We start from the raw sequence: 27,760 nt of genomic DNA, 5'->3' as shown, positions 1-27,760 counted from the left end.
ATAAGTTTGAGCTCACAGGCCCGCTATTTAACCCCTGCACTCAGGGCACTATCAGCAGATAGGGGCAGTTTGGGAGACGAGGGTAGGCAGATTGGCACCCAGGGGCAGAGCAGGCTTTGCCCAGGACTTGCATGGGGATCTGTGAGAAGGGAGAGGACAGGAGGAGCTGACCACAGTGTTGCACACTCAGAGTAAGTTAGACTCCTGTGATCTCCTGTTTTGTACACCTTGTATGTCTGGACTTTGTCACTATGTGTGGGTCACCTTCTGTCACACTTTTCCTGACTTGAATTACTTTGTGCCTTTGCCTGCTGTCACATAAACTCTTAGAAGTGTAGCAAGATGTCATGTACCCAGATGCCAGGCTGGCTCCATAGGTGACTAGTTTCCTGAGGTATAGTAATCAATAAAGCTCATGGTGTTTGCTCCCCCGTCCTTCGACCTCATTCATCGGGGCTGTGAATAATCTTTGTATGAACTACAATTTGTGCAAGGCCGCACAAGAATAATTCAATGGTCTATTCATCAGCTTGTGGATTTGCTGGTTACATATGGATTGCACATGAATGTCTACATTAGCCTCAGTTAATAGTGAGATATTTGAGTTAATATGTACACAATGCATAAAGGCCATATATACAGGTTCAGATATATTCTACCCGTATACAAAGTAAAAATGAAGATACTGGCTGGTTATATAACTCACAGTTAAGCAGGCTTGTCATAGACAGGCTGTGGACACGGTATGGGGGACGACTGACCTAGTGGACAGGGCGCAGAATAGGCTATAAGGAGGTCTATTGGATAGTGTGGGACATTTAGGAGCAGGAAATCCCACTACTATACATTTATTGGCAGAGGGCAGTTTTGCTGATGGCTCCGATGGTTTTGGTGTTTGACCAGATGACCATTCTGATAATGACTGCTACCATTTTAGGGATAAAAATGACATAATGATCCAATTGAGCTGAGCTGAGGATGATGGTACTTTCATATACAAATTACAACTTTTAAGAATATGTGCCCCTTGAGCTCTCCTCCTTATCTCAGAAGCCTTCTTCTGATTTCTGTACCAACCATTTCCCTTCCATGGGCTGCTTTTTTCCTTCCCTTTTTAGCTGGGACCTTTCCTAGGTAAGAAGTTTCTTTTATTTTATGAATATGGGGATTGTGCCCCCTGAGGTTCGCATCTCTCCTTCTTATTCCATCTTTCCTGATCCCTATACCAAACTCTTTCCTTCTCTTTTTCATTCTAACTTTACTCCTCTCCTGCACTTTTTTCTTTCTTCTCTTTTGAGCTTGGATCCCTTTTAGGCTGTATTTTTTATATTTTAAGACTATGGCAATTGTGATTCTGGGGTTCACATTGAACCCCCAAACCTCTTATCATTTTCTATCCTTATCCTAGGCTTTTTTTTTGTTTCTTCTCTCTGTAGCTCTCCTTGACTATCAGAAATATATTTTTTAAAGAATTTTACAAATATATATATTTTTAAGAATATGGTTTCTGTACCCCATTATGTTTTCATCTTTCTCCCCATTTCTTGATTCTACCTCTACTCCTCCTCTAGAGAGATTTACTAAGACTGTGCTGGTGTAAGACATACAAAATGTATTAAATACATTTGGTGCATCTCATGCCTTTCTATGCACCTGAATCTGAAATCTACAACAGCTGGGAACTGGTGTAAAGTTTAGTTATAATTTTTGCCAGTTTCTGGCATAAATTGTAGTAAATTGTCAGGGCCACGGGAGGTCCGGCCCCCTCCTGCTATGCCCTGCCTTCATTTCAAGCCACCTTTAAAAAATGTCAAGAAGCTCAAAAGTTCGCAAATTATAGCACATATATGACATGCTCCTTCCTCTGCAACTTTTAATATATCCCTTAAAGGGGTTATCCCATGATTCATGTAAAAAATGAAGATGAGACAAATTACAGTAGATGACAACCTCTTTTTAACAAAGCTAGAACAAGCCTTTTACCTCATGCAGATACAGAGATTCCCACATTTATTTCTCCAATTCCAACTGCTAGCTTTTCATCAGAGTGTGTGTCCTTTCTGATCCGGCTCTCTCCGTATATCTGTCACAGCTTCTAAACAAAGATCTGCCTAGTGGCAGTTTAAAGATGAAACTGAGCATGTGTGACCATGCTCATTCAGCTCAGTAGAAGGACGTGCACATTACAATACAGACTGAACACCAGAAGGTGCCATAATAATGAAGTAAAGGAAATCTCACAACCGGGGCATTTTTGTAACAGAAGGTAAACTCAAAAAGTTGAATTATATTAAAATAACATGTAATGTTGGGACAGCCCCTTTGAGGGATATTAACCAAGTGTACAGGGAACCTGCTATGTTGAACATGGTGTCTGATCTGCAGGCAGCATGTCATAGACCGGGAGGAGCTGAGCAGATTGGTCTATAATTTTATGGCAAACTATTCAATATCATTTATAATCTGGATGCCTAAGCACAGAAAGACCTGAGGTTTAGATCAACAAAGTTATACAAAATCTTTTCCCACAAAATTATAAAAATCTGCTCGGTTCTTCCAACTATGCACCATGTATGACCGATTGGACCGCATGTACAGCATAACAAGTTCCTATTAGAAGCTAAATATGACCACTGAACACCAAGTATGGCCAACCTTACAGTAGTAACGGCATGTGGATTGTCACCATTATATCCTCTCATAATTAAAGGGGTTCTATAGCTTTTTCTTACTGATGATCTATCCTCTGGATACATCATCATCATCTGATCGACGGGGGTCTGACATCCAGGACCCCCCCCCCCCCCCGATCAGCTGTTTGAGAAGGCAGTAGCACCACAGCCTTCTCCCTGTTTCCCGCAGGCCCAGTGACGTCACGACTAGTATCACTGGTCTGGGCGGGGCCAAGCCCCATTGAAGTGAACGAACCTAGCCCCGCCCAGGCCAGTGATACTAGTTGTGACATCACTGGACCTGCGGGAAACAGGGAGAAGGCTGTGGCGCTACTTCCTTCTCAAGCAGCTGATTGGTGAGGGTCCTGGATGTCAGACCCTGACGATCAGATGATGATTATTTATCCAGAAAGAAAAAGCTAAAGAACCCCTTTAACAAATGCTTTCCTCATCTCGTCTCAGTTTCTTGTCCTTGTTTGTGTAAGTCTTTTATGATTATATAGCTATACATTCCTGATCTTTCCTTTCTACCCCTTAACTCTTATACCATAATTTTTCTTAACCTCAGCTCAGGGATAAGCAATATGTGCCACAGTATGGAATGGGTGTGGGAACTGTCAGACAGTATCACTCAAATCTGCACAGTAAATCCGGGATGAGACGCAGCTCAGAGACGGAATTATCTGCACGTTATGGGACAAGTGAGGTCTTGAGATATTTATCCTACAGTGATCACTGGATAACCTCAGGCTCTTTGGTGAATGTTAAGGCTGTAAACAGATATTTGTATAATGCAGTTGTCCATGAAGAGAGATACACATAGAACAGGAGTAATGAAGGTGTTAATGGGTAAAGAGCACAGTTTTTCTACAAATTTATATAGAACAACTAAACAGATTCTTTCATAAAGTTGTAATGACTTTGTTCACCATATACAGCTAATAAAATAGGATTACCGGTATATGCTCCATACAGGGGCGGATTGGCCATAGACCTTACAGGGAAATTTCCTGGTGGGCCGATACCCAGGGGGCCGCCCAAACCCCCATCTCTGCCGCTGGCCGGGTACATAATGAACTATCAGTGGTAATTAACTCGGCCAGCGACCGGACATGCCCTCCTGAATTCAACTATGTTCTGCATCTCACCTCCTAAGCCCCCTGCTCCATATCTTAATCAGAAACAACTGGAAGAGGAGGATAGAAAATAGCAGCTATTGATAGCCACCTTACAGGGATAGATTTTGGGGCAATATATTGTGAGGCACTGTGGTATGTGGTATTTTGCGCTATGGTATTGCTGACCTCCCCTACTTTTGTTGCCCCGCCTCCTGTCAATTTAGACCATACTACAATATGGGACCACTTTTAGGTATCTTTTCCAGGACCACTTTAGCTTCCCAATCTGCCCCTGGCTCCATATATTACCTATACTATGTCATAGTGCACTGCAGATACAAGACAGCAATACTATATAGTGGCTGTCCATTCATTTGAACAGATAGCACTCAGTCCAACAGTAATGGCTGCTGTAGGGGAAATGTAAACCCGTCCGCAGCCTCCCATGACTGCCGATTGCCTGGCGCTTCATAAAATAGACTCAGGGCACCATGTTTAGTAAGTACATAGCACATACAGTATATATATAAATATATATATATACTGTATAATGGACAGGGGTCAGCGTTGCTACACAGCATCACATACAACAGTCTGCAATACACTATGCATCCTGACACCAATCATAGCACCGACATTTTCAGGAATTTGTGCTCTTCTGAGGCATTGGCGCAGATAGCATAGTTTTTCTTCCAGCACAATAATGAGTCTTATGTGTTGATGGTCCTGTCACCAGTTTCCCAAAAGTAATTTTTTGGACAACCTACTAATGACAGCCTATCTGGAATGCAGTACCTGATGTTTTGAAGATGCTCTCACCCAGTTGGTAACCCTCACAGTTTGGCCCTTGTCAAAGTCACACACATCCTCACACCTGCCCTTTATCCTGATTTCAAAGCATAAATTGTAAGTACTAATTGACCACCTGTAGCCTATATATAAATATAGCCCCACCCCTTGACAGGTGCCAATGTCAGCAGATAATCAATATAATCAATTTTATCCTCTTCCTCTGTCAGTTGTTGGTGACTATAGACATAGATATGGTGCTGAGTATGTTGATCATCTTGCCATATCTTCATACTCATATTTTTGTTGGTAACTTTGGGACAGTGAAGAGAATTCAAAATATGGACAAAGTCCTATGATATGAATCACTATGAATCTAATAACATGAATAACGGAGTTAGTGATTTGTTGATTACATTTAAAACATAACTTTTAATAAAGATAATTTAGAATAATAGGCCCAAAAATACAAAGATAAACAATTAATAATCAGAGCGGCGGTATACCGGTTAGTTGTGCACGGCGGCACCCAATATATAATAAGGGGAATGCTCGGCGGCACCCAGGATTAAACCGTACTCCTACCACTCAGTAGTCTGCGTCCAGGGTGCAGAATGCGTCCAGATGATGTCACGTTGGTTGACTCCTATAAAGGCGCTATTCTGCTGTAGGGATGGCGGGGTGCAGCTATGGCCCTGGTTTGCCCTATAAACGTGGTCTATGGCTTGCCCTGATACTAGTGGGGGATAGCAGCCTAACCACAGGGCACTCGTCCTTAAAAGGGCGACCCCGTCCGGAACCTCGCCCTGTTCCTGGCATTAAATAAGGTCAGATGTCTAGATAGACAGAAGTTTTTTCAAACAAGCACCAAAATAAATATTGAAATGGAAAACACTTCAAAAATATTATGACCTTTCAACAATGAATATTAAAAAAATCCTCTATAATCAACAAGCATTGGCACTTACTTCTAGACGACAAAATTTTAGCAGGGACACTCCACAAACGGCCACCTATAGTCTACACCCAGGCTTCCAATTTAGGACTACAGGTGGCACCAACTATAAAAAAAAAATCTATGAGATCTATAGTCACCCCCTGGGAAGGTCTAAAAGGGTTTTTCAGGTGTGGAGTATGCAGTAATTGCAAAATAACTAAATTTGATAGAAAGACATCTACGATCAAATCTAAAAGCAATGCATACAAGTGGGAAATTAAAGAATTGTTAACTTGCAACACAGAAGCAGTTATATACATTTTGGAATGTCCATGCGTAAAACAGTATGTAGGAAGGACGAGTAGAACATTGAAGGTCAGAATATCAGAACATGTTAATAATATTAAAAAAGGATTCGAAAAGCATTCTGTGTCTCAACACTTTAAATTGTACCATTCCAGTGATCCAGGCGGGGTGAGATTTGCAGCCCTCCAATTAGTGAAGGGGGATTGGAGAGGAGGGGACTTCACAGCAAAAATGTCTAGGTGTGAGTCCAAAATGATTTTTGAATTCGGATCATTGCCACCTATGGGATTGAACTCTGAGATGGAGATCTTTGGTTTTCTATGAAGGGACCGTTGGGGGAAATGCACCACAAGCCACTGATATAGATACACTGGTGTGTCCTGCATTCCTCCACCGCCCCCCCCCCCCCCCCCCCCCACCCCAATGAAGGGATTCCCTATATGTCCTCCTTCCCATTTTTTTATGATTATTTTTTTTAACTTTTATTATTTTTTACTATTATTTTTTTCTTTTTTCACATGTTCCTATTTTTATAGTTATTGTAACAATTAAATGGGGGGACAGTTCATTTTGGAAATAGTATATGTATGTGTATGTTTATAAATTAACATTGAAAAAACCACAGCATCTGAATAGGGTGTAACCTTAGGCCTCTTGCACATGACCCTATGGCTTTTTCAGTATTTTGTGGTCCGCAAAAAACGGATCCGCAAAAAATACGGATGACGTCTGTGTGCATTGCATTTTTTTTGTGGAACAGAACAGCTGGCCCCTGATAGAACAGTACTATCCTTGTCCGTTATGCGGACAATATTAGGACATGTTCTATCTTTAAACGGAACGGAAAAACAGAAATACGGAAATGGAAGGCATACAGAGTACCTTCAGTTTTTTTTGCAGATCCATTGAAATGAATGGTTCCGTATACGGAACGCAAAAAACGGAACGTAAACGGGAAAAAAACGTTTGTGTGCAAGAGGCCTTAGGGAGGAAAATTCCTCACTAGGGTGTATACCCTAATATGGCTCAATATGGGCAGTGGGAATACAGATTTAAGATATATACTCACACTCTTGAATAAATATATTGTATAATCTATGTTAGAAATACAGTGAATATAAAAAGTCTACACACCCCTGTTAAAATGTCAGGTTTCTGTGATGTAAAAAATAGACAAAGATAAATAATTTCAGAACTTTTTCCACCTTTAATGTGACCTATAAACTGTACAACTCAAATGAAAAACAAACTGAAATCTTTTAGGTGGAGGGAAGAAAAAATTTAAAAATAAAATAATATGCTTGCGTAAGTGTGCACACCCTTAAACTAATACTTTTTTGAAGCACCTTTTGATTTTATTACATCACTCAGTCTCTTTGGATATGAATCTATCGGCATGGCACATTTTGACTTGGCAAGATTTGCCCACCCTTCTTTGCAAAAACACTCCAAATCTGTCAGATTGCGAGGGCATCTCCTGTGCACAGCCCTCTTCAGATCACCCCACAGATTTTCAATCGGATTCAGGTCTGGGCTCTGGCTGGGCCATTCCAAAACATTAATCTTCTTCTGGTGAAGCCTATCCTTTGTTGATTTGGATGTATGCTTTGGGTCGTTGTCATGCTGAAAGATTAAATTCCTCTTCATGTTCAGCTTTCTAGCAGAAGCCTCAAGGTTTTGTGCCAATATTGACTGGTATTTGGAACTGTTCATAATTCCCTCTAGCTTAACTAAGGCCCCAGTTCCAGCTGAAGAAAAACAGCCCCAAAGCATGATGCTGCCACCACCATGCTTCACTGTGGGTATGGTGCTCTTTTGGTGATGTGCAGTGTTGTTTTTGCACCAAACATTTGTTTTGGAATTAGGGCCAAAAAGTTCAACCTTGGTTTCATCAGACCATAACACCTTTTCCCACATGCTTTTGGGAGACTTCAGATATGTTTTTGCAAAATGTAGCCTGGCTTGGTTGTTTTTCTTCGTAAGAAAAAGCTTTCGTCTTGCCACTCTACCCCATAGCCCAGACATATGAAGAATACGGGAGATTGTTGTCACATGTACCACACAGCCAGTACTTGCCAGATATTCCTGCAGCTCCTTTAATGTTGCTGTAGGCCTCTTGGTAGCCTCCCAGACCAGTTTTCTTGTCTTTTCATCAATTTTGGAGGGATGTCCAGTTCTTGGTAATGTCACTGTTGTGCCATATTTTCTCCACTTGATGATGACTGTCGCTACTGTGTTCCATGGTAAATCTAAAGCCTTGGAAATTCTTTTGTACCCTTCTCCTGACTGATAACAATGAGATCCCTCTGATGCTTTGGAAGCTCTCTGTGGACCATGGCTTTTGCTGTGGGATGCGACTAAGAAAGTTTCAGGAAAGACCAACTAGAGCAGCTGAACTTTATTTGATGGCAGGTGTATGCTGACTCCTATTTAACATGATCTTGAAAATGATTGCTTAATTCTGAACACAGCTACATCCCCACATTATGTTAGTTTTTTTGTTTTCTTCCCTCTACCTAAAATATTTCAGTTTGTTGTTGAATTGAGTGGTACAGTTTATAGGTCACATTAAAGGTGGAAAAAGTTCTAAAATGATTTATCTTTGTCTCATTTTTTTACAGTACAGAAACCTGACATTTTAACAGAGGTGTGTAGACTTTTTATATTCACTGTATATTTTATTATTTAGGTAGATTGGAGCAAACGACATGTGACCTAACAGGGAAACTATAAGACAGAACAATACTATATATTTTGAAATAAAGTCAAGCAAAATAGCTGAATAAATCAAGATAAATATAACACCTGAAAGCCAAATATGGGGTAGGAAATCTAAAATGGAAACTACTCCTGCAAGGCATTAACTAGTTAAAAGCTTTCGATGTTGTCTGCTCGACATACAAGAAACGCATCTATGTAATGTTTTAATAGAGTGATGTGATATGGAAAACATGTACTGTAATAGACCTAGTACATATGTATTATACATTTGATTTTAAATATGTTGAATACAATGTATTTTTGTATAAAAAAAAATGAGATATCTGAACAACACACTATTTGCACATGGTCCCAGATTTTAGTAACCATACCGGTGAAATTTAATCCGGTTCAGTTTTGTGAATCACCATAATATAAAAGGTGGTTCTGTCCCTCTCCCTGATTACAACTAGCACCACTGAGGATGAAACCGCTCCAGGTTTCGAAACGCGTCTGGTGAATACTCCCCTGCGATATCAATTTATCCAAATAAAATGCGGAAAAAAACTACTACAGTGTTTCAAGCATATTATCCACAATGATGAATCATCTACAATGTCCCCAATAATCATTAAAGGTCTATTAGCGCTACAACTTGGAAAGTGCCGGCATTAGCGCAGGACGGGGCAGCAACATCTATAAAACTGCGGACACCTGCGGGTGTGAGTAACCAGGAACTGGAATCCGCACAATACGTATGTACACATTGAGATATCGGTGCATTCAAGGTGCGGTAAGAGCCTGACACTCTTTTCATATATAAATAGGAGACATTGTATCTATATTCCAACTCGAAAAACTATTGAAGATTGTCTGTAGTAACATGTGGATTACTATACTGCTATAAGCAACAAGCGTCTTCTCCTGGGATATCAATCATATTGACATCACTAAGGAACTCTTTTTTATTGCAACTTAGCAGCGCGTGAGCTCCGCACTGCAGTAAGGTAGAGGGACCGAGACCGTGTGTGAACACACATCTATATATATGCAATGTACACTGCCTGTCCCAGAAAAAAAACGCCACCTGGATTTAACCAAGCAAATAGTTATGAGCCTCCTATTGGATAATTGCTGCATGGGCGATTATCTTTCAGCTGGCAATAAGTTATTTAACCCCAATTGGTGCAATGAGTTGCTTCTCAATTCTTAAACAACCATGTCGAAAGACACATCTCGTGGTCGTGGAAAAGATGTTAGTCTGTTTGAGAAGGGTCAAATCATTGGCATGCATCAAGCAGAGAAAACATCTAAGGAGATTGCAGAAACTACAAAAATTGGGTTAAGAACTGTCCAACGCATTATTAAAAACTAGAAGGATAGTGGGGACCCATCGTATTCGAGGAAGAAATGTGGCGGGGGAAAAATCCTGAATCACCGTGATCGGTGATCACTGAAACATTTGGTGAAATCAAATCGAAGAAAAACAACAGTAGAACTCAGGGCTATGTTTAATAGTGAAAGTAAGAGCATTTCCACACGCACAATGCGAAGGGAACTCAAGGGATTGGGACTGAACAGCTGTGTAGCCTTAAGAAAACCACTAATCAGTGAGGCATACCAGAAAAAAAAAAGGTTTCAATTTGCTAGGGAGAATAAAGATTAGACTCTGGAGCAATGGAAGAAGGTCATGTGGTCTGATAAGTCCAGATTTACCCTGTTCCAGAGTGATGGGCACATCAGGGTAAGAAGAGAGGCAGATGAAGTGATGCACCCATCATGCCTAGTGCCTACTGTACAAGCCTGTGGGGCAGTGCTATGATCGGGGGTTGCTGCAGTTGGTCAGGTCTAGGTTCAGCAACAGTATGTGCTACAAGAATGAGGTCAGCTGACTACCTGAACATACTGAATGACCAGGTTATTCCATCAATGTATTTTTTCTTCCCTGATGGCACAGGCATATTCCAAGATGACAATACCAGGGTTCATCGGGCTCAAATTGTGAACGAGTGGTTCAGGGAGCATGAGACATCATTTTCACACATGGTTTGGCCACCACAGAGTCCAGACCTTAACCCCATTGAGAATCTTTGGATGTGCTGGAGAAGGCTTTGCGCAGCAGTCAGACTCTACCTCATCAATGCAAGATCTTGGTGAAAAATTAATGCAACACTGGATGGAGATAAATCTTGTGACATTGCAGAAGCTTATCGAAACAATTTTTTTTTTTGGTGGCGACTTTTTTTTTGGACAGGCAGTGTATGTTGATGTGTTACTCATATATTTTAATGGTATAAGGTTTTATGATTTTTTAGGGGCAATATATATGGAATAATAATATAATAAAGTGTTTTGCTTTATATTAAGCTGGGTCATTCAGTACATACTTGGTGTATATATGCTAGGTGGAATCATTAGCAGACCGAGCTATACTTCGGTGAGCATTCCATTTCACACATTGTTATTGGTATACTGTTCCTGGCAGAGTTTACATATTTTCAAGTGAGGACAAGCCAAATTTGTTGGTGTTGTGTCTAAAAATTCTGTACAATTCTAGCAAACGTGGCACTGTTAACAACTGTGTATTTTATGATGAGTAAACTATTAATATGTAGGGTAAATACTTCATCCTATTAACAACTGTTCCCTCCTGACCCCAAATACTAGAAACTTACACTGGCAGTAATCTGTCAGGAAAGGAAACTGTAAGAGCCCTTTCACAAAGAGTCTTTTACCACTGATTTTGGAGTGTTTCTGCCTCAAAATCCACCTAATTTCAATGGCAAGCAGCACATATTTTGAGGAAAAAAGCAGGCAGTCTTATCTTGGGGCGGAATCTGTGCAGAATTTCCCCTTAAAATGAATGTGAAGCATAAAAAAAACAGCTCTGTATGTGTCCTTCCTTTTTTTGTGGGTTTTCTGCATGGTTTTTGGCACAGATCCACGTTTTGTACTGAAGTAACAACCTATTGGTTGAAAAGGGGATAAAAAAAGGGTAAAAAAAAACTGCATCAAAAACGCCTAAAAAAAAAAAATTTACACTAGCCAATTAGTATCATGACTCCCTTGTTTCCGAATGATTGTAATTTTCAGAGATAGTCCCTACAAATTCTGTCTGTCCCCGGATTGAAACTGCAGAGTTGACAAAGTATGTAATCCGCTAGTGTGAATTTAGAAAAGTTGATCATGTCCCTGTAAAAATGATCATCAGAGCCTTGATCGTAGTGGCGTTTACATTTAGATTGGCATGACCACCTAATTCACAGCAATGGCATTGCGACCCTGCTCAAGGGGCGGGAGGAAACTCCTCTTGGTCATCAAGCAGGGTCAGGATCACTATGTTGGAAGTGTCCATCAAATCCTCACAAATGATCTTTCAAAGCACAGATTATTTGTCATTCCTTTGAAAGAAATTTATGAAACTGTAAACTTTGTTGTCAGCCAATCACAGCACACCTTTCATTTTGAAATCTGTCTCCTGAAGAATCAAAGCTGTGCTCTCATTGGTTGCCATGGGTAACATAGACTGTTTTTCTTTTAGATGGTTTTCATAAATCAGCCTTCTAAGATGTAAGGCTAGGGCTACACGACGATGTGTCGCACGACTTATTGTCATATATATTGACACGTAGAGCACAACTACATTGTAACATGTGTCGCGCGACATTGTCGTCATGTAGCCCTAGCCTAAACCTGCCATTTTAGGCATTCTTTTTTTTTCTTACTGATATAAAAATCTTTGTGTCTCACCCATACCATCCACACTACCACCAGCCTTGAACTGAACAGTGAAAAGCAAACAGTATGCTAGCTGCGCTATAGACACCCAGCTGTATCACAAAGTCCAAAAGGCAATGTGCCGTATCTAGCACAGGGTTAAGCCTCATTCACACGTCAGTGTTCTCAACGGTCAGCGCACATCCCCATTCATTTTAGTGTGCATATTCAGCCGTCAGTGTTTGAGCACGGTCCGTGGGTCCGTGTTTTTAGCACGGATACATGCTCTATTTTGTCCATGTTCACGGATCCATCACGCCCATTAGAGTCTATGGGTCAGTGAAAAGCATGGATGCCATCCGTGTTGCATCCGTGTTTCACGGATCATTAGGAAGAGATGCTTTTAAAAGTATTTTTCAGCTGTTCAGTGTTAGTCAAACGCGTATGGCCCACGGACAGCAAAAAACGGACACATGGACCCAACACGGATCCTTCACGGACAGCTTCACCGATGCATCACTGACCACCTGCTCACAGATGTGAAAATGAGGCTTTACTGGTTAGTGACAGACTCGGTTTAGGGTATATGCACATGAAAATCCACAGCGTAAAACAGTGCCAGCAAAGTTAATGAGATTTTGAAATCTGCACCATATCAATTGTTTGTGTGGATTTTCAGTGTAGATTTCACTCTTTGCAATGCAAAAGGTAAGAAGTGTGGAAAATCTGCAACAAATCAAAATCTGTAACAAAAATAAGCAAGTAGCACATCATGGGGATTTGGTGTGGAAATGCAGTAAAATCTGCACGGAAATCAGCATAAACGACACTATTGTGTGCATATATAGCTTAAAGGGGTTGGCCACTATATAAGTACTTTACACAATATTGTTGGAGGCACGGTAAAAATGAGTTTTCAAATATACTTTATTTAAAAAATCTGTCTGCTAATCTTTTTATAGTAAGCCACGCCCCCTGTCCCCCCCCCCCTCCCCGTGGGCTCCAGCCCTCATTGTGACCCCCTAATTTCAGGATGGCCGGCTGCAGCGCTGCTGATCCCCCTTCCGACCCCCCTCCTGCCCTGATCTGTTTCAGGATGGCCGGAGCGTTAGCAGAGTGTCAGCTATAATATACAGCTCACACTCTGCTTGAAACGGCTGCTGTATGGAAGGGGTTAAGAGATGGAGGGAGCTCCCTCCCTCTCCCATCAGGTCGCTGCTGTGCTGAGGCAGCAGCCCGATTCTTGATGGGTTAACAGAGGGAGGGAGCTCCCTCCCTCCCCCATTGGGCGCTGTGCTGCTGTGGCAGCGTCCCGATGGTTACCATGGCAACCGGACGCCTTCACAGGCATCCGGCTTGCCTTTGGATAGCTGATCAGGCTCCTACTAAAGGCAGGAGCCTGATCAGGCTTACTGATAGGTCATGAATATATATGGAAGGACAACCCCTTTAACCCTTTCAGGACCAGGCCATTTTCCAGTTTTTACTTTTGGCCTTCCCGGAGCCATAACATTTATAATTTTTATTGGCACCATCTACTTTTCAATTTGATGTGGTGTAAAGTAGTGATGAGCGGCAGGGGCAATATTCGAATTTGCGATATTTCGCGAATATTTTGTAGAATATTCATCATATATTCGCAAATTCAAGATGATATTCTTGATTCCGAAAATCGGCAATGTATTATTCGCGTAATGCGCGCTAAATACTGGCGTGGGGTAGGCAACTTTTCTATTGGCTGCTAGGGATGTTGCTAAGCTGTGACAAAGTCTTCTCATTGGCCCACAAGCTAGAAGAAGGGAGGGATGATCACCTGATGTGTACTGTGTTGAAAAAAAAAATAAGAATATTCGTCATTACGAATATATAGCACTATATTCTAAATATTTGCGAATTCTTAGGCCCCTTTCACATGGGCGAGTATTCCGCGCGGATGCGATGCGTGAGGTGAACGCATTGCACCCGCACTGAATACTGACCCATTTATTTCTATGGGGCCGTTCACATGAGCGGTGATTTTCACGCATCACTTGTGCGTTGCGTGAAAATCGCAGCATGCTCTATATTCTGTGTTTTTCACGCAACGCAGGCCCCATAGAAGTAAATAGGGTTGCGTGAAAATCGCAAGCATCCGCAAGCAAGTGCGGATGCGGTGCGATTTTCACGCACGGTTGCTAGGAGACGATCGGGATGGAGACCCGATCATTATTATTTTCCCTTATAACATGGTTATAAGGGAAAATAATAGCATTCTGAATACAAAATGCATAGTAAAATAGCGCTGGAGGGGTTAAAAAAAAATATAATAATTTAACTCACCTTAGTCCACTTGATCGCGATGCCGGCATCTCCTTCTGTCTCCTTTACTGAACAGAACCTGTGGTGAGCATTCATTATAGGTCAAGGACCTTTGATGACGTCACTCCGGTCATCACATGGTACGTCACATGATCTTTTACCATGGTGAATCACCATGGTAAATGATCATGTGACGTACCATGTGATGACCGGAGTGACATCATCAAAGGTCCTGTTCCTATAATTAATGCTCACCACAGGCTCTGTTCAGTAAAGGAGACAGAAGGAGATGCCGGCATCGTGATCAAGTGGACTAAGGTGAGTTAAATTATTATATTTTTTTTTAACCCCTCCAGCGCTGTTTTACTATGCATTCTGTATTCAGAATGCTATTATTTTCCCTTATAACCATGTTATAAGGGAAAATAATACAATCTACAGAACACCGATCCCAAGCCCGAACTTCTGTGAAGAAGTTCGGGTTTGGGTACCAAACAGCCGCGATTTTTCTCACGCGAGTGCAAAACGCATTACAATGTTTTGCACTCGCGCAGAAAAATCGCGGGTGTTCCCGCAACGCACCCGCACATTTTCCCGCAACGCCCGTGTGAAAGAGGCCTTAAATGTCACGGCTGAGGATGGGGGAAATCCTCAGCCGTGCGTGCTAGATGATGTTGTGGCTGCTCGGCCAGGAGAACAGAACACAACTAGTTGCCCGCGGCAACCACAAGTGAGGCCACACACAGAGACCCTCACCTGTGGTTGAACACACAAACTAAACCGCAGGCAACCGCATGCGGTAAGGAGTCACGGCAATAGCCATGGCCGTGACACTCCCACCCCTCAAAGCCCCCCCACCAAAAAAAAAACATGTGAGGGACTCACACAAGGGGATGGGAGAAGGGGACATCCACTCTCAGACACGGTTCCCAAAAATCAGGGGGACGCCAAACGAGGCAACGGTGAAGGGATGGCGGGGAAACGCCACTCACCGCGCCGTCAGAGGCGAAACCCCCAGAACGCTCTCCCTCTGAAGAGCGCGCATGTACCCCTTCCGCAGACGGCGGTACATGCTTCACCCTCTTTCGAGGGAAGGGAACTATCACCCCTCAAAGCCCCTCCCAACAACGAAAGGGGAAGGTTGGTGAGGCACAAAAAACAATGGGAGGGGGGGAGGGGAAAGACAAACAAAAGGGGACACCAACACGGACACGGTGAGCAAGGAATGGCGGGGAATGCCACTCACCGCGCCGTAAGCGGTGAAACCCCCATAACGCTCTCCCTCCGGAGAACGCGCATGCACCCCATCCGCAGATAGCGGTGCATGCTTTACCCTCTTTCGAGGGAGCGCCACGCGAGAAGCCTCTGTGGTCATACTGTCACGGCTGAGGATGGGGGAAATCCTCAGCCGTGCGTGCTAGATGATGTTGTGGCTGCTCGGCCAGGAGAACAGAACACAACTAGTTGCCCGCGGCAACCACAAGTGAGGCCACACACAGCGACCCTCACCTGTGGTTGAACACACAAACTAAACCGCAGGCAACCGCATGCGGTAAGGAGTCACGGCAATAGCCATGGCCGTTACATTAAAGTGCCGATATTCGCGATAAAAATTCGCTTTTCGAATATTCGCGCTCAACACTAGTGTAAAGCTGTAAAATCCAGATGGGGTGTAATGTAAAAAATAAATAAATCTGCCACTGTGTAATTACAGTGATACCACATTTGCAATTTTTTCTTTTAATACTGAAAAAGATAATTTCTAAAAAATATATTCTTTTCTTTGCATCTCCATATTCTGATCCCCATTTCTGTTTTAGAATTATGTCTACGTTGATGACTGAGGGCCACCCTATGTGGCAGTGCCAAAGATAATTAATATTTTTACTTTATATTTATTTTTATCTTTATTTTGGAAAAAGAGGGATGATTTTAATTTTAAGCCCTCTTTATTTAAAAGCCCTCCTAAGGGATCTGAACATGCGATCTTTAGATTGCTTCTTCTATAGACTGCGGTGAATTAGCATTTGCAGTCTAAGGCCCCTTTCACGCGGGCGAGTTTTCCGCGCGGTTGCAATGCGTGAGGTGAATGCATTGCACCCGCACTGAATCCGGACCCATTTATTTCTATGGGGCTGTGCACATGAGCGGTGATTTTCACGCATCACTTGTGCGTTGCGTGAAAATCGCAGCATGACCTATATTGTGCAACGCAGGCCCCATAGAAGTGAATGGGGCTGTGTGAAAATCGCAAGCATCCGCAAGCAGGTGCAGATGCGGTGCGATTTTCACGCATGACTGCTAGGATGAAAGTCTATTCACTGTATTATTTTCCCTTATAACCTGTCAAAGGACCTGTGGTGACATCACTGTGCTCATCACATAATACATCACATGATCCATCACCATGGTGATGGACCATGCGATGAGCTCAGTGAAGTCACCACAGGTCCTTTGACAGGTCCTGAAGAAAGAACAGGAGACCGGCAGCCAAGCGATCAATTGGAGGAGGTGAGTTAATTATTATTATTTTTTTAACCCTCAATTGACCTTCTACTAAGCATTCTGTATTAAAGAATTCTATTATTTTACCTTATAACCATGTTATAAGGGAAAATAATAAAATTGACTGAATACTGAACCCAAACCCGAACTACTGTGAAGATGTCCGGGTTCGGGTCTGGGTACCAAACATGCCAATTTTTCTCACACCCGTGCAAAACGCATTAAAACGCTTTGCACTTGCGTCTTTTCCCGCAACGCACCCGCAACGCCCGTGTGAACCCAGCCTGAGGGCTCATGCACACAAGTGTGTGTGCCCCGTTCCTGTATTGCGGACAGCAAGCATCCCATTGACTTGAATGGGTCTGCAATCTGCAAGATACAGAGTGGTATGAAGCGGAGGCACGGATTAGAAGCCCACGGAAGCACTACAAAGTGCTTCCAAAGGATTTCTCTTCGTGCTTCTGCACCGCAAAAAAATAGAACGTGTTCTATCTTTTTGTGGTGCGGAACGTATCTTGCTGACCCATTGACGTGAATGGGCTCACATCTGCAAACTGCCGGCACTCGGCTGGTACCTGTGCATTGCAGGCCACTATATGAGGTGCAGCACTCTTGGGGAAAGCCACCTCAGATGCTGGTGTTACAAAAGACCATGGCATCTGTCTGCGATTGGCATTATGGTCAATCACAGACATTAGCCCTGGGTCTCTTTAAAACAGCAGAAACCCAGAACAGAATCTAAACAGACCTGTCTCAGCAAACTACACTTTGCTGAAACCTCTGCAGCTTTCTGGATTTCAGTTATCTCACCCATCTGAGGTATCTGGGTGAGATATACACACCTTCCACCACAGTAGATATAGATAGATATAGAGATGTAAATAGATACAGTAAATGATGATAGATAACTATCTCTCCGTCCTCACACACACATATATATATATATATATACAGTACAGACCAAAAGTTTGGACACACCTTCTCATTCAAAGAGTTTTCTTTATTTTCATGACTATGAAGGCATCAAAACTATGAATTAACACATGTGGAATTATATACATAACAAACAAGTGTGAAACAACTGAAAATATGTCATATTCTAGGTTCTTCAAAGTAGCCACCTTTTGCTTTGATTACTGCTTTGCACACTCTTGGCATTCTCTTGATGAGCTTCAAGAAGTAGTCCCCTGAAATGGTCTTCCAACAGTCTTGAAGGAGTTCCCAGAGATGCTTAGCACTTGTTGGCCCTTTTGCCTTAACTCTGCGGTCCAACTCACCCCAAACCATCTCGATTGGGTTCAGGTCCAGTGACTGTAGAGGCCAGGTCATCTGGCACAGCACCCCATCACTCTTCTTCATGGTCAAATAGCCCTTACTTTCAAAGTTTTCCCAATTTTTCGGCTGACTGACTGACCTTCATTTCTTAAAGTAATGATGGCCACTCGTTTTTCTTTACTTCGCTGCTTTTTTCTTGCCATAATACCAATTCTAACAGTCTATTTCAGTAGGACTATCAGCTGTGTATCCACCTGACTTCTCCTCAACGCAACTGATGGTCCCAACCCCATTTATAAGGCAAGAAATCCCACTTATTAAACCTGACAGGGCACACCTGTGAAGTGAAGACCATTTCAGGGGACTACCTCTTGAAGCTCATCAAGAGAATGCCAAGAGTGTGCAAAGCAGTAATCAAAGCAAAAGGTGGCTACTTTAAAGAACCTAGAGTATGACATATTTTCAGTTGTTTCACACTTGTTTGTTATTTATATAATTCCACATGTGTTAATTCATAGTTTTGATGCCTTCAGTGTGAATTTACAATTTTCATAGTCATGAAAATAAAGAAAACTCTTTGAATGAGAAGGTGTGTCCAAACTTTTGGTCTGTACTGTATATATATATATATATATATATATATATATATATACTACACACACACACACCCTGTACACCTATTTACATATCCACACACATGTATGTATTTTATATATATCACATTGTGGGAAAAGCAGTAACCTTTATTCAATGCTAGGAATGTAGGATTGCTATCATTATGTTGATTTCTCTATGTAGTTATTTGACTGATGAGATGACACCTGAGGTGCTGTTGTCACTATGGCATCACAAGTAGGCAGAGATGTCATGTGACTGCTCCTCTGAAGATGCTTGCTGTGATGCATGCTGGGATTTTTACTTTCACTTTGCATTTGCTCCGCCCACACAGCCTCTCATCAATGTGAGCATGCTATGCTGAATGCAGTAGAAAAATTATATATACACAGTATCTCTCTCATGATACAAATACCTCTTGGCTTTAGTTATTGTCTGGGGCACTTTATTGTTTTTATACTTATGGTGGCCAACCGCTTTAAGGGTACATTCAAATTTTGCAGAATTGAAATCTGCAACGTTTCTGCAGCAAATCTACAGTAGAAAAAAACACTATATGGTGCATATGGTGCATGCGCTACTTTTTTTGCTGTGCGGAGGCACAGACAGAAACACCATGGAAGCACTCCATAGTGCTTCCGTGGGGTTCCGATCCGTGCCTCCGTTCCGCATCTTGACCCACTTCAAGTGAATGGGTCCACGATCCGTGATGCGGGATGCAGAATACGCACCATGTACAGTCAGGTTTGTTAACCGATGGCAAAAATTCTATGGATTTCCTGCATTGGAATTGGGTGAGTTGTTAAATCCACAGCGTGGAAATTCCTGCTGCAGATTTCCACCATAGATTTCACCTTTTGCAATTCAGAGGGTGAAATCAGTCACACTCCGTAGTGGTTTTTGGAAACATGGGTGATAAATCTTCAGCATTTACAGTAGCAGCACGTGGATAAGATTTCAGCAAACCTCATCCACATGCTGCATTGACATATGCTGAATCCAGATTTTAAATTCACTACATGTCAATTTATGCTGTGGATTTTTGAGGCAGATGTTATCTTTTGCATTGCCTTTGTAAAATGCAACTCAGAACCTCTATGTAAGGCCTCATGCACACGGCCGTTGTGTGTTTTGCGGTCTGCAAACCGCGGATCCGCAAAACACAGATGGCGTCCGTGTGCGTTCCGCAATTTGCGGAATGGCATGGACAGCCTTTAATATAACTGCCTATTTTTGTCCGTAAAGCGCGGACAAGAATAGGACATGTTATATTTTTTTGGGGGGCCACAGAACGGTACAACGGATGTGGACAGCACATGGAGTGCTGTCCGCATCTTTTGCGGCCCCATTGAAGTAAATGGGTCCACATCCGAGCCGCCAAAACTGTGCTCGGATGCGGACCAAAACAACGGCCGTGTGCATGAGGCCTAACTCATGCACAATTTGAAGTGGATTCAGCCTGGACCCACAGTAAAATCTACGGCAGATTTTCTGCAGCAAACTATGCCTCATGTTGTCGTACCTTAAAGGGGTTTTCCAAGATTTTTTTTTTACTGGTGACCTCCTGTCATCAGTATCTGATTGGTGGGGGTCCGACACCCGGGACCCCGCTAATCAGCTGTTTGAAAAGGCACCGATGCTCCTGTTAGCGGCACAGCCTTCTCTCTGCTTTTCCTAGGCCCAGTGATGTCACGTTCATGGATCACATGGCCTAGGAGCAGCTCAGCCCCATAGAAATGAATGGGGCTGAGCACGATACCAAGCACAACCGCTATACAATGTACGGCGCTGTGCTTGGTGACCTGAGAGAAGGCAGCAGCGCTCACAGGAGTGCCGCTGCCTTCTCAAAACAGATGATCGGCGGGACCCATGCGATACTGATGACCTATCCAGAGGATAAGTCATCAGTAAAAAAATATTGGAAAACCCTTTTAACTACTCACTACATCTCTGGAGATGGAGCTAGGGATTTATATCACGCCAGCCTTTGGGTCCACTGCAAACTCTCAATACTTTGCGTGAATCTGACCTCATCCTTCTTAGTTAACAGTTTCTACACAGAACACAAGAAACATTTGTCTTTACGTAAAATTTGTTCTAATGCAATGTATCTTCGAAATTACTGCTGTCACTTCAATGTTCCTTGCTTTGCTTTTTCACAGATGGCGCTCTCAGATCTTCCCAGTACCCCACTGGCTCTTGAATACCTCAATGACTTTGACCTGATGAAGTTTGAGGTAAAGAGAGAGCCTCCTGAACCACGGGCCAACCGCCTGGCCCCACCTCCATCTCTGGGCTCCACTCCATGCAGCAGTGTACCACCATCACCAACATTCAGTGACCCCCCTGAACCAGTAGGACCACCGCGTCCTAGTCTAGAAGAACTTTATTGGATGGCAGCACTACAGCAGCAGATGGGTGGGGAAGGACTACCACTAACTCCGGAGGATGCTGTAGAGGTGTTGATGGGTGGCGGAGCACCTTCTCTACAAGGGATTGAAGGGGGATACAGGACTGGGGGGCAGCACCCCCACAACACTCACCATACTGGTTACTTGCTGAGTCCAGAAGATATGAATGCACAGCAGCACCAGGTGAGATCCTGTTACATTTTGAACATCTTTTTGTGACACATTTTATGAGATTTCCTCTGGCCTGGTCGTCCTTGTATAATAAATAAACAGGGGGAGCGTAATATTACACAGTTTGTCACACCTGAGTGATTATGCAGCATGTGAGGACATATGGGTGGGACACCCTGCGTTGTTCCTGAGTGTGACAGGATTTGTCAGTACAGTTATAGCTATAAAGCCGGACATGTCACTGATCACTTAATCAGCTAATATTAAGAGATGGACAGCAGGTAAAGCCATTCAGTAAACAGAGGGAAATGTGTGCGGAGTAAATCGTAATGAAAGGAAGCACACATGCAATTACAGCTTACTAGTTGGGGGTGCACAAGTACATAAAAAATAGCTCCAGTTCTGATATTAATAATGACTATATTACATGTGACACATTAATAATGAAATCAGATCAGGAGAAGTTTAAAGTGCATCTGTCAGCAGGTTTGTACCTATGACACTGGCTGACCTGTTACTTGTGCTCTTGGCAGCTGAAGGTATCTGTGATGGTCCCATGTAAATATGTGTCTGCATTGCTGAGAAAAATGAGCATCAGTATGCATTGCTGTTACTCCTAGTGGCTCTGCTCTCTCTGCTGTAAGCCGTGTACCGGGGTGGGCTCCCCAGGATACAGTAAAGTCACGAACGAGGAAAGCAACCCCAACACCTCCTGTAGCACATGCCTGAGTATTTTTCCTGAGCAAAACGCCAGCCTGGCTTGAGTTTGTGGGAATTTTATCAGCTCTCCAATGTGAAATGTCACTTTAAGTTATGGAGTCCTTGCAATGAACAGTAGTAACATTTGTGGCCTGACACAAACAGAGACCCTAACTAACTACAAGCCTGGTCTTAGTCTCTAGGCGCCAACACTGTAATAAGGTGCGTGCACAATCACACCGACCCAGGTCTGCTCTGCATCCGCTGGTGATTCTGAACAGAACAAATGCCTCTCCAACAACCATGCGGTACCGCAGTATATGTAGCTTTGCTCCTCAGCTCTCATCAGCGTTCCTGGAGAACTTCATTAATCTACTAGATCAAGCCTTTGGCAGGCTTATGGCCTTTGTTAGGCTCCAGCTGCTATGGTAATCCATCCCTCTATCTAAACACCTAGATGCCATGGATGAACACATAGGCACAGCTTCTGCCATTACCGTCACGTGTATGTAGGCTACATGCACAAGTTAAGACATTCTTTGATGTACATATATTCGATTTTGTGAGTCGCCAAATATATAAATGATGGCTTTTCTAATAATATTTCCACATGCCGATTATTGTTGCAATATCTAGTCATCAGCCTATGTAAATAGACCTACCGGTGCATACATTGCACCTCGTAGAGCTTAAAGTCACATTGATCACTATTCACTAACTTCCGAGTGTTGACCAAGCAGGAGACTGTTAATGAACAGCTCCCTTACAAGTGGAAGCAACTGGGACTTTTCAGACCTGACCCCGCTGCTCCCACTACCCACATTGGTGATATAATCATTGTGACTTTATTTTTGTACTATAGTTTGTATATTGTTTGTAGGTACACTAAAACTTGTGGTGATTGATCTTTGTGTGATGTGTTGTGATCTTTGGTCGTCTGGGGGTGGGTCATTTTTTAATGGTGAATGGCCCACTTCTTTGGCACTGTGGCAGTTGTTACATTTTACGAGTTTTTAACTTTTGATCCTTTGAAAATTTGTGTCTCAATAAATCTCATTATTGATATTTTTGTTTTCTGATTGTCTGTTATCTCATACTAGCATTGTCTTTTTATAATATTAATTGTGTTAGGACATGTGGGATGTTTTTGTTTCTCATTAGAACAGACTTCTAACTGAGCATACAGAAAGACCTATGGCTATTGATCTGTTGCCATTATTAAGGCACATACCTGAAGTTTTTCACAAGTTCAGATTTATATCTAGTGCCTTCAAGAAAACTATGGTTGTGCCCAGAAAACAGACAGGAATATTATATATATTAGGTAACCATTTTGTGGAGTTCCTTGTCATTATAATGCGCTGTTGAGTTATGATAACATATGACATTTCCTATAAATATGTATTGGCTTGCTCACTGATAGTTTCTCCATCACAAGATAAGTTATATCTACAGTCAGGTCCATAAATATTAAAACATCAACATAATTCTAACATTTTTGGCTCTATACACCACCACAATGGATTTGAAATGAAACGAACAAGATGTGCTTTAACTGCAGACTGTCAGCTTTAATTTGAGGGTATTTACATCCAAATCAGGTGAACGGTGTAGGAATTACAACAGTTTGTATATGTGCCTCCCACTTGTTAAGGGACCAAAAGTAATGGGACAATTAGCGTCTCAGCTGTTCCATGGCCAGGTGTGTGTTATTCCCTCATTATCCCAATTACAATGAGCAGATAAAAGGTCCAGAGTTCATTTCAAGTGTTCTATTTGCATTTTGAATCTGTTGCTGTCAACTCTCAAGCTTAAAAAACCAAAACAAACCCATCAGATAGATAGCAAAAACATTAGGCGCGGCCAAAACAACTGTTTGGAACATTCGTAAAAAGAAGGAACGCACAGGTGAGCTCAGCAACACCAAAAGACCCGGAAGACCACGGAAAACAACTGTGGTGGATGACCGAAGAATTCTTTCCCTGGTGAAGAAAACACCCTTCACAACAGTTGGCCAGATCAAGAACACTCTTCAGGAGGTAGGTGCATGTGTGTCAAAATCAACAATCAAGAGAAGACTTCACCAGAGTGAATACAGAGGGTTAACCACAAGATGTAAACCATTGGTGAGCCTCAAAAACAGGAAGGCCAGATTAGAGTTTGCCAAACGACATCTAAAAAAGCCTTCACAGTTCGCGAACAACATACTATGGACAGATGAGACCAAGATCAACTTGTACCAGAGTGATGGGAAGGGAAGAATATGGAGAAGGAATGGAACTGCTCATGATCCTAAGCATACCACCTCATCAGTGAAGCATGGTGGTGGTAGTGTCATGGCGTGGGCATGTATGGCTGCCAATGGAACTGGTTCTCTTGTATTTACTGATGATGTGACTGCTGACAAAAGCAGAATTCTGAAGTGTTTCGGGCAATATTATCTGCTCATATTCAGCCAATTGCTTCAGAACTCATTGGACAGCTCTTCACAGTGCAGATGGACAATGACCCAAAGCATACTGCAAAAGTAACCAAAAAATTTTTTAGCGGAAAGAAGTGGAATGTTATGCAATGGCCAAGTCAATCACCTGACCTGATTTAGATTGAGCATGCATTTCACTTGCTGAAGACAAAACTGAAGCGAAAATGCCCCAAGAACAAGCAGGAACTGAAGACAGTTGCAGTAGAGGCCTGGCAGACAATCACCAGGGATGAAACCCAGCCTCTGGTGATGTCTATGCATTCCAGACTTCAGGTTGTAATTGACCGCAAAGGATTTGCAACCAAGTATTAAAAAGTGAAAGTTTGATTTATGATTATTATTCTGTCCCATTACTTTTGGTTCCTTAACAAGTGGGAGGCACATATGCAAACTGTTGTAATTCCTACACCGTTCACCTGATTTGGATGTAAATACCCTCAAATTAAAGTTGACAGTCTGCAGTTAAAGGACATCTTGTTCGTTTCATTTCAAATCCATTGTGGTGGTGCATAGAGCCAAAAATTTTAGAATTGTGTCGATGTCCCAATATTTATGGACCTGACTGTATATGATAAAATAAAAGTAACGCAAAAGTAATGTTATCATGTTCTAGGAATATTTCCATGATTTACAGAATAAAAGAGACTGTCCTTTTTCCAGGTTAATGGGGTCTTGAATTTTTTTTTGTAAATAATAATGAGTTCTTTTAGTCATAAACAGTGCCACACCTGCCCATAGGTTATGTTAGTTATTGCAATGTGGCCCCATTCACTTCAAGGGAACTCAACTTGAATACTAGACACCAATCAAGGTTAGGTGTGGTGTTTCTATAATCATGTTTTTCTAACCCTGTGCAATCTGTTAAAGAGCTGGGTGAAACGGTACCAGTTTACTGGTGTTAAAGGGGTTATTCAATATCTAAAATATCCCCCCCATTGCCCGGGCCCCTTGTATGGATTATACTTACCTGCTCCCCGGCACCCTCGTCTCTCCTTCTGCACGACCACCACTGAATCTCCCTACCACTCAAGTCAAAACACCCGACGGGGAGATGGAGTGGCGGCCGTCCAGGGATGCAAAGGGTCCCTGGCATTGGGGGGGGATATTTTAGATATTGGATAAACCCTTTGATAAAGGTGTATTTACACGCTCCTATTAAGCAGGTAATTATCGGGATGGAACTGCTCCTTCTCGATAACTGCCATGCTCGTCAGAGGAGGTAAAGAGCGGCATTTACATGCTGGTAGAGGCTTATCCCCTCGCAGAATAACAGATAATGCATGTTAAAATTGTACACACCAGACCCATAATCCACCCTATAGATAGTTGAGCCCTAAAAATGTTAGGCTACTTTTACACTGGCGTTTCTGGGTCCGCTTGTAAGATCCGTTTCCGGGGTCTCACAAGCGGCCTAAAATGGATCAGTTCAGCCCCAATGCATTCTGAATAGATAAGGATCCATTCAGAATGCATCAATTTGGCTGCGTTTGGTCTCCGTCGCGTTTTTTAGACGGTCATTAAAACGCAGCTTGAGGCGTTTTAGTGGCCATCTGACTATGCGGAGCCAAACGGATCCGTCTAGACTTACAATGTAAGTCAATGGGGACGGATCCGTTTTTCACTGACACAATATGGTGCAATTGAAAAATGGATCCGTCTCCCATTGACTTTCAATGTAAGTCAAGACGGATCCGTTTTGACTTAGACTTTTTTTTAAATGAATAATGCAAACTGATCCGTTATGAACGAATACAAGCGATTGCATTATCGGTGCGGATCCGTCTGTGCAGATACAAGACGGATCCGCACCGAACGCCAGTGTGAAAGTAGCCTTAGATATTCCACATAGCAGCAGGGCTATTAAAATGAATTATGCATCAGCCATCACAGATAGTAAATGTTCTAATGTTGTCTTCTCATCCGACAGCTGTCTCCACTGTCTGAACGTTTTTCTGATGAGCAGTTGGTAGGAATGTCTGTTCGAGAGTTGAATCGTCAGCTCAGGGGTTTCAGTAAAGAAGAGGCTTTGCGACTCAAGCAACGCAGGCGCACATTGAAGAACCGAGGTTATGCCCAGTCCTGCCGGTACAAGCGGGTCCAGCAGCGTCACGTCCTAGAGACAGAGAAGTGTCAGCTCTCTCGTCAACTTCAACAACTACAGCAGGAGGTGGCTCGGGTGACGAGAGAGAGGGATGGTTGGAGAGCACGATATGAAAAACTGCTGAATGCCACAGGAGGGGGGAATGGGCCGGATGTGCTGGGTGCAGGGGGAGACACAGGGCCTGGAGCTGAGCTCTTCCTGTGATACTCAAATCAAAAGACTGAGCCTAACTTCAAAAGGAGGAGACTGACCTGACTCCTTACATAGAATACCTATTATAAAAAGCCCCTAATGTGCAACATGAAAGCTCTAGAACTTTTCACTGCCATTTCTTCATTTCTCGGAGTAGAAAGACACAAATTTTCTGGATTCAATCTAATATATTTATTAATTCCCAGAGTTCATACATGAGGCGCCCTTCAATACTATGCAAAGTCACCAATGCCATTGGGTGCTAGAGTCCACCCCCTGTAATGCTTCCAATTTATGCAGACCTTGACTATACTGGGATCATTGCCATGGATTCTAGTTAAGTTTTAATAAAAAGTCATTTCTGTCCCAGCCCCGGAGAAAACAATAACATTTTTCCTTTTTATGAGACCACCACCTAAAGCTAACTAGCGTGTATGTGATGAAGGACCGGCTGAGCCTGTCCTGTTCGGGGGCTCTCTTCTTTCTATTTTCTATACCATTCACCTCCATGCAAGGGAGCGGAAGAAATTTCTGGTTTTATTTGAGGGAAACATTAAATTATTGCATTTTTTATGTGTGCGATTGTGAGTTTAAATAGAATGCAACACTTTGCGTCTCCTCTCCCTGCACATAAGGGGCAAAGCTAGCGTGTTACTAGGCAGATCTGGCTGTGTGTTGTGAGCAGTTTTAAGACTTATTATTATTATTTTGTATTCAAAAATATAAAGTAAAAAATATATATTTAAACGTAGAGAAATAAAACATACAGAGT

At 42.5% G+C, this 27,760-nt stretch overlaps 1 protein-coding gene across 2 annotated transcripts; it reads left to right on the top strand.

Moving 5' to 3' along the window:
- Positions 1-27,760, top strand: LOC120989021 (neural retina-specific leucine zipper protein-like). Of its 2 annotated transcripts, none has more exons than XM_040416857.1 (3): positions 1-191; positions 21,095-21,526; positions 26,623-27,760. In XM_040416857.1, exons 2-3 carry the CDS (start codon positions 21,095-21,097, stop codon positions 26,998-27,000), a joined length of 810 nt encoding a protein of 269 aa, XP_040272791.1. In that variant the 5' UTR covers positions 1-191; the 3' UTR covers positions 27,001-27,760. The 2 variants fall into 2 exon arrangements, with proteins under 2 accessions (XP_040272791.1, XP_040272792.1); XM_040416858.1 differs by lacking the exon at positions 1-191 and adding an exon at positions 697-1,134.

Source organism: Bufo bufo, chromosome 2 (genome assembly GCF_905171765.1).
Source record: "Bufo bufo chromosome 2, aBufBuf1.1, whole genome shotgun sequence".
NCBI lineage: Eukaryota > Metazoa > Chordata > Amphibia > Anura > Bufonidae > Bufo > Bufo bufo.
This window is presented reverse-complemented; position numbering and strand designations above follow the sequence as displayed.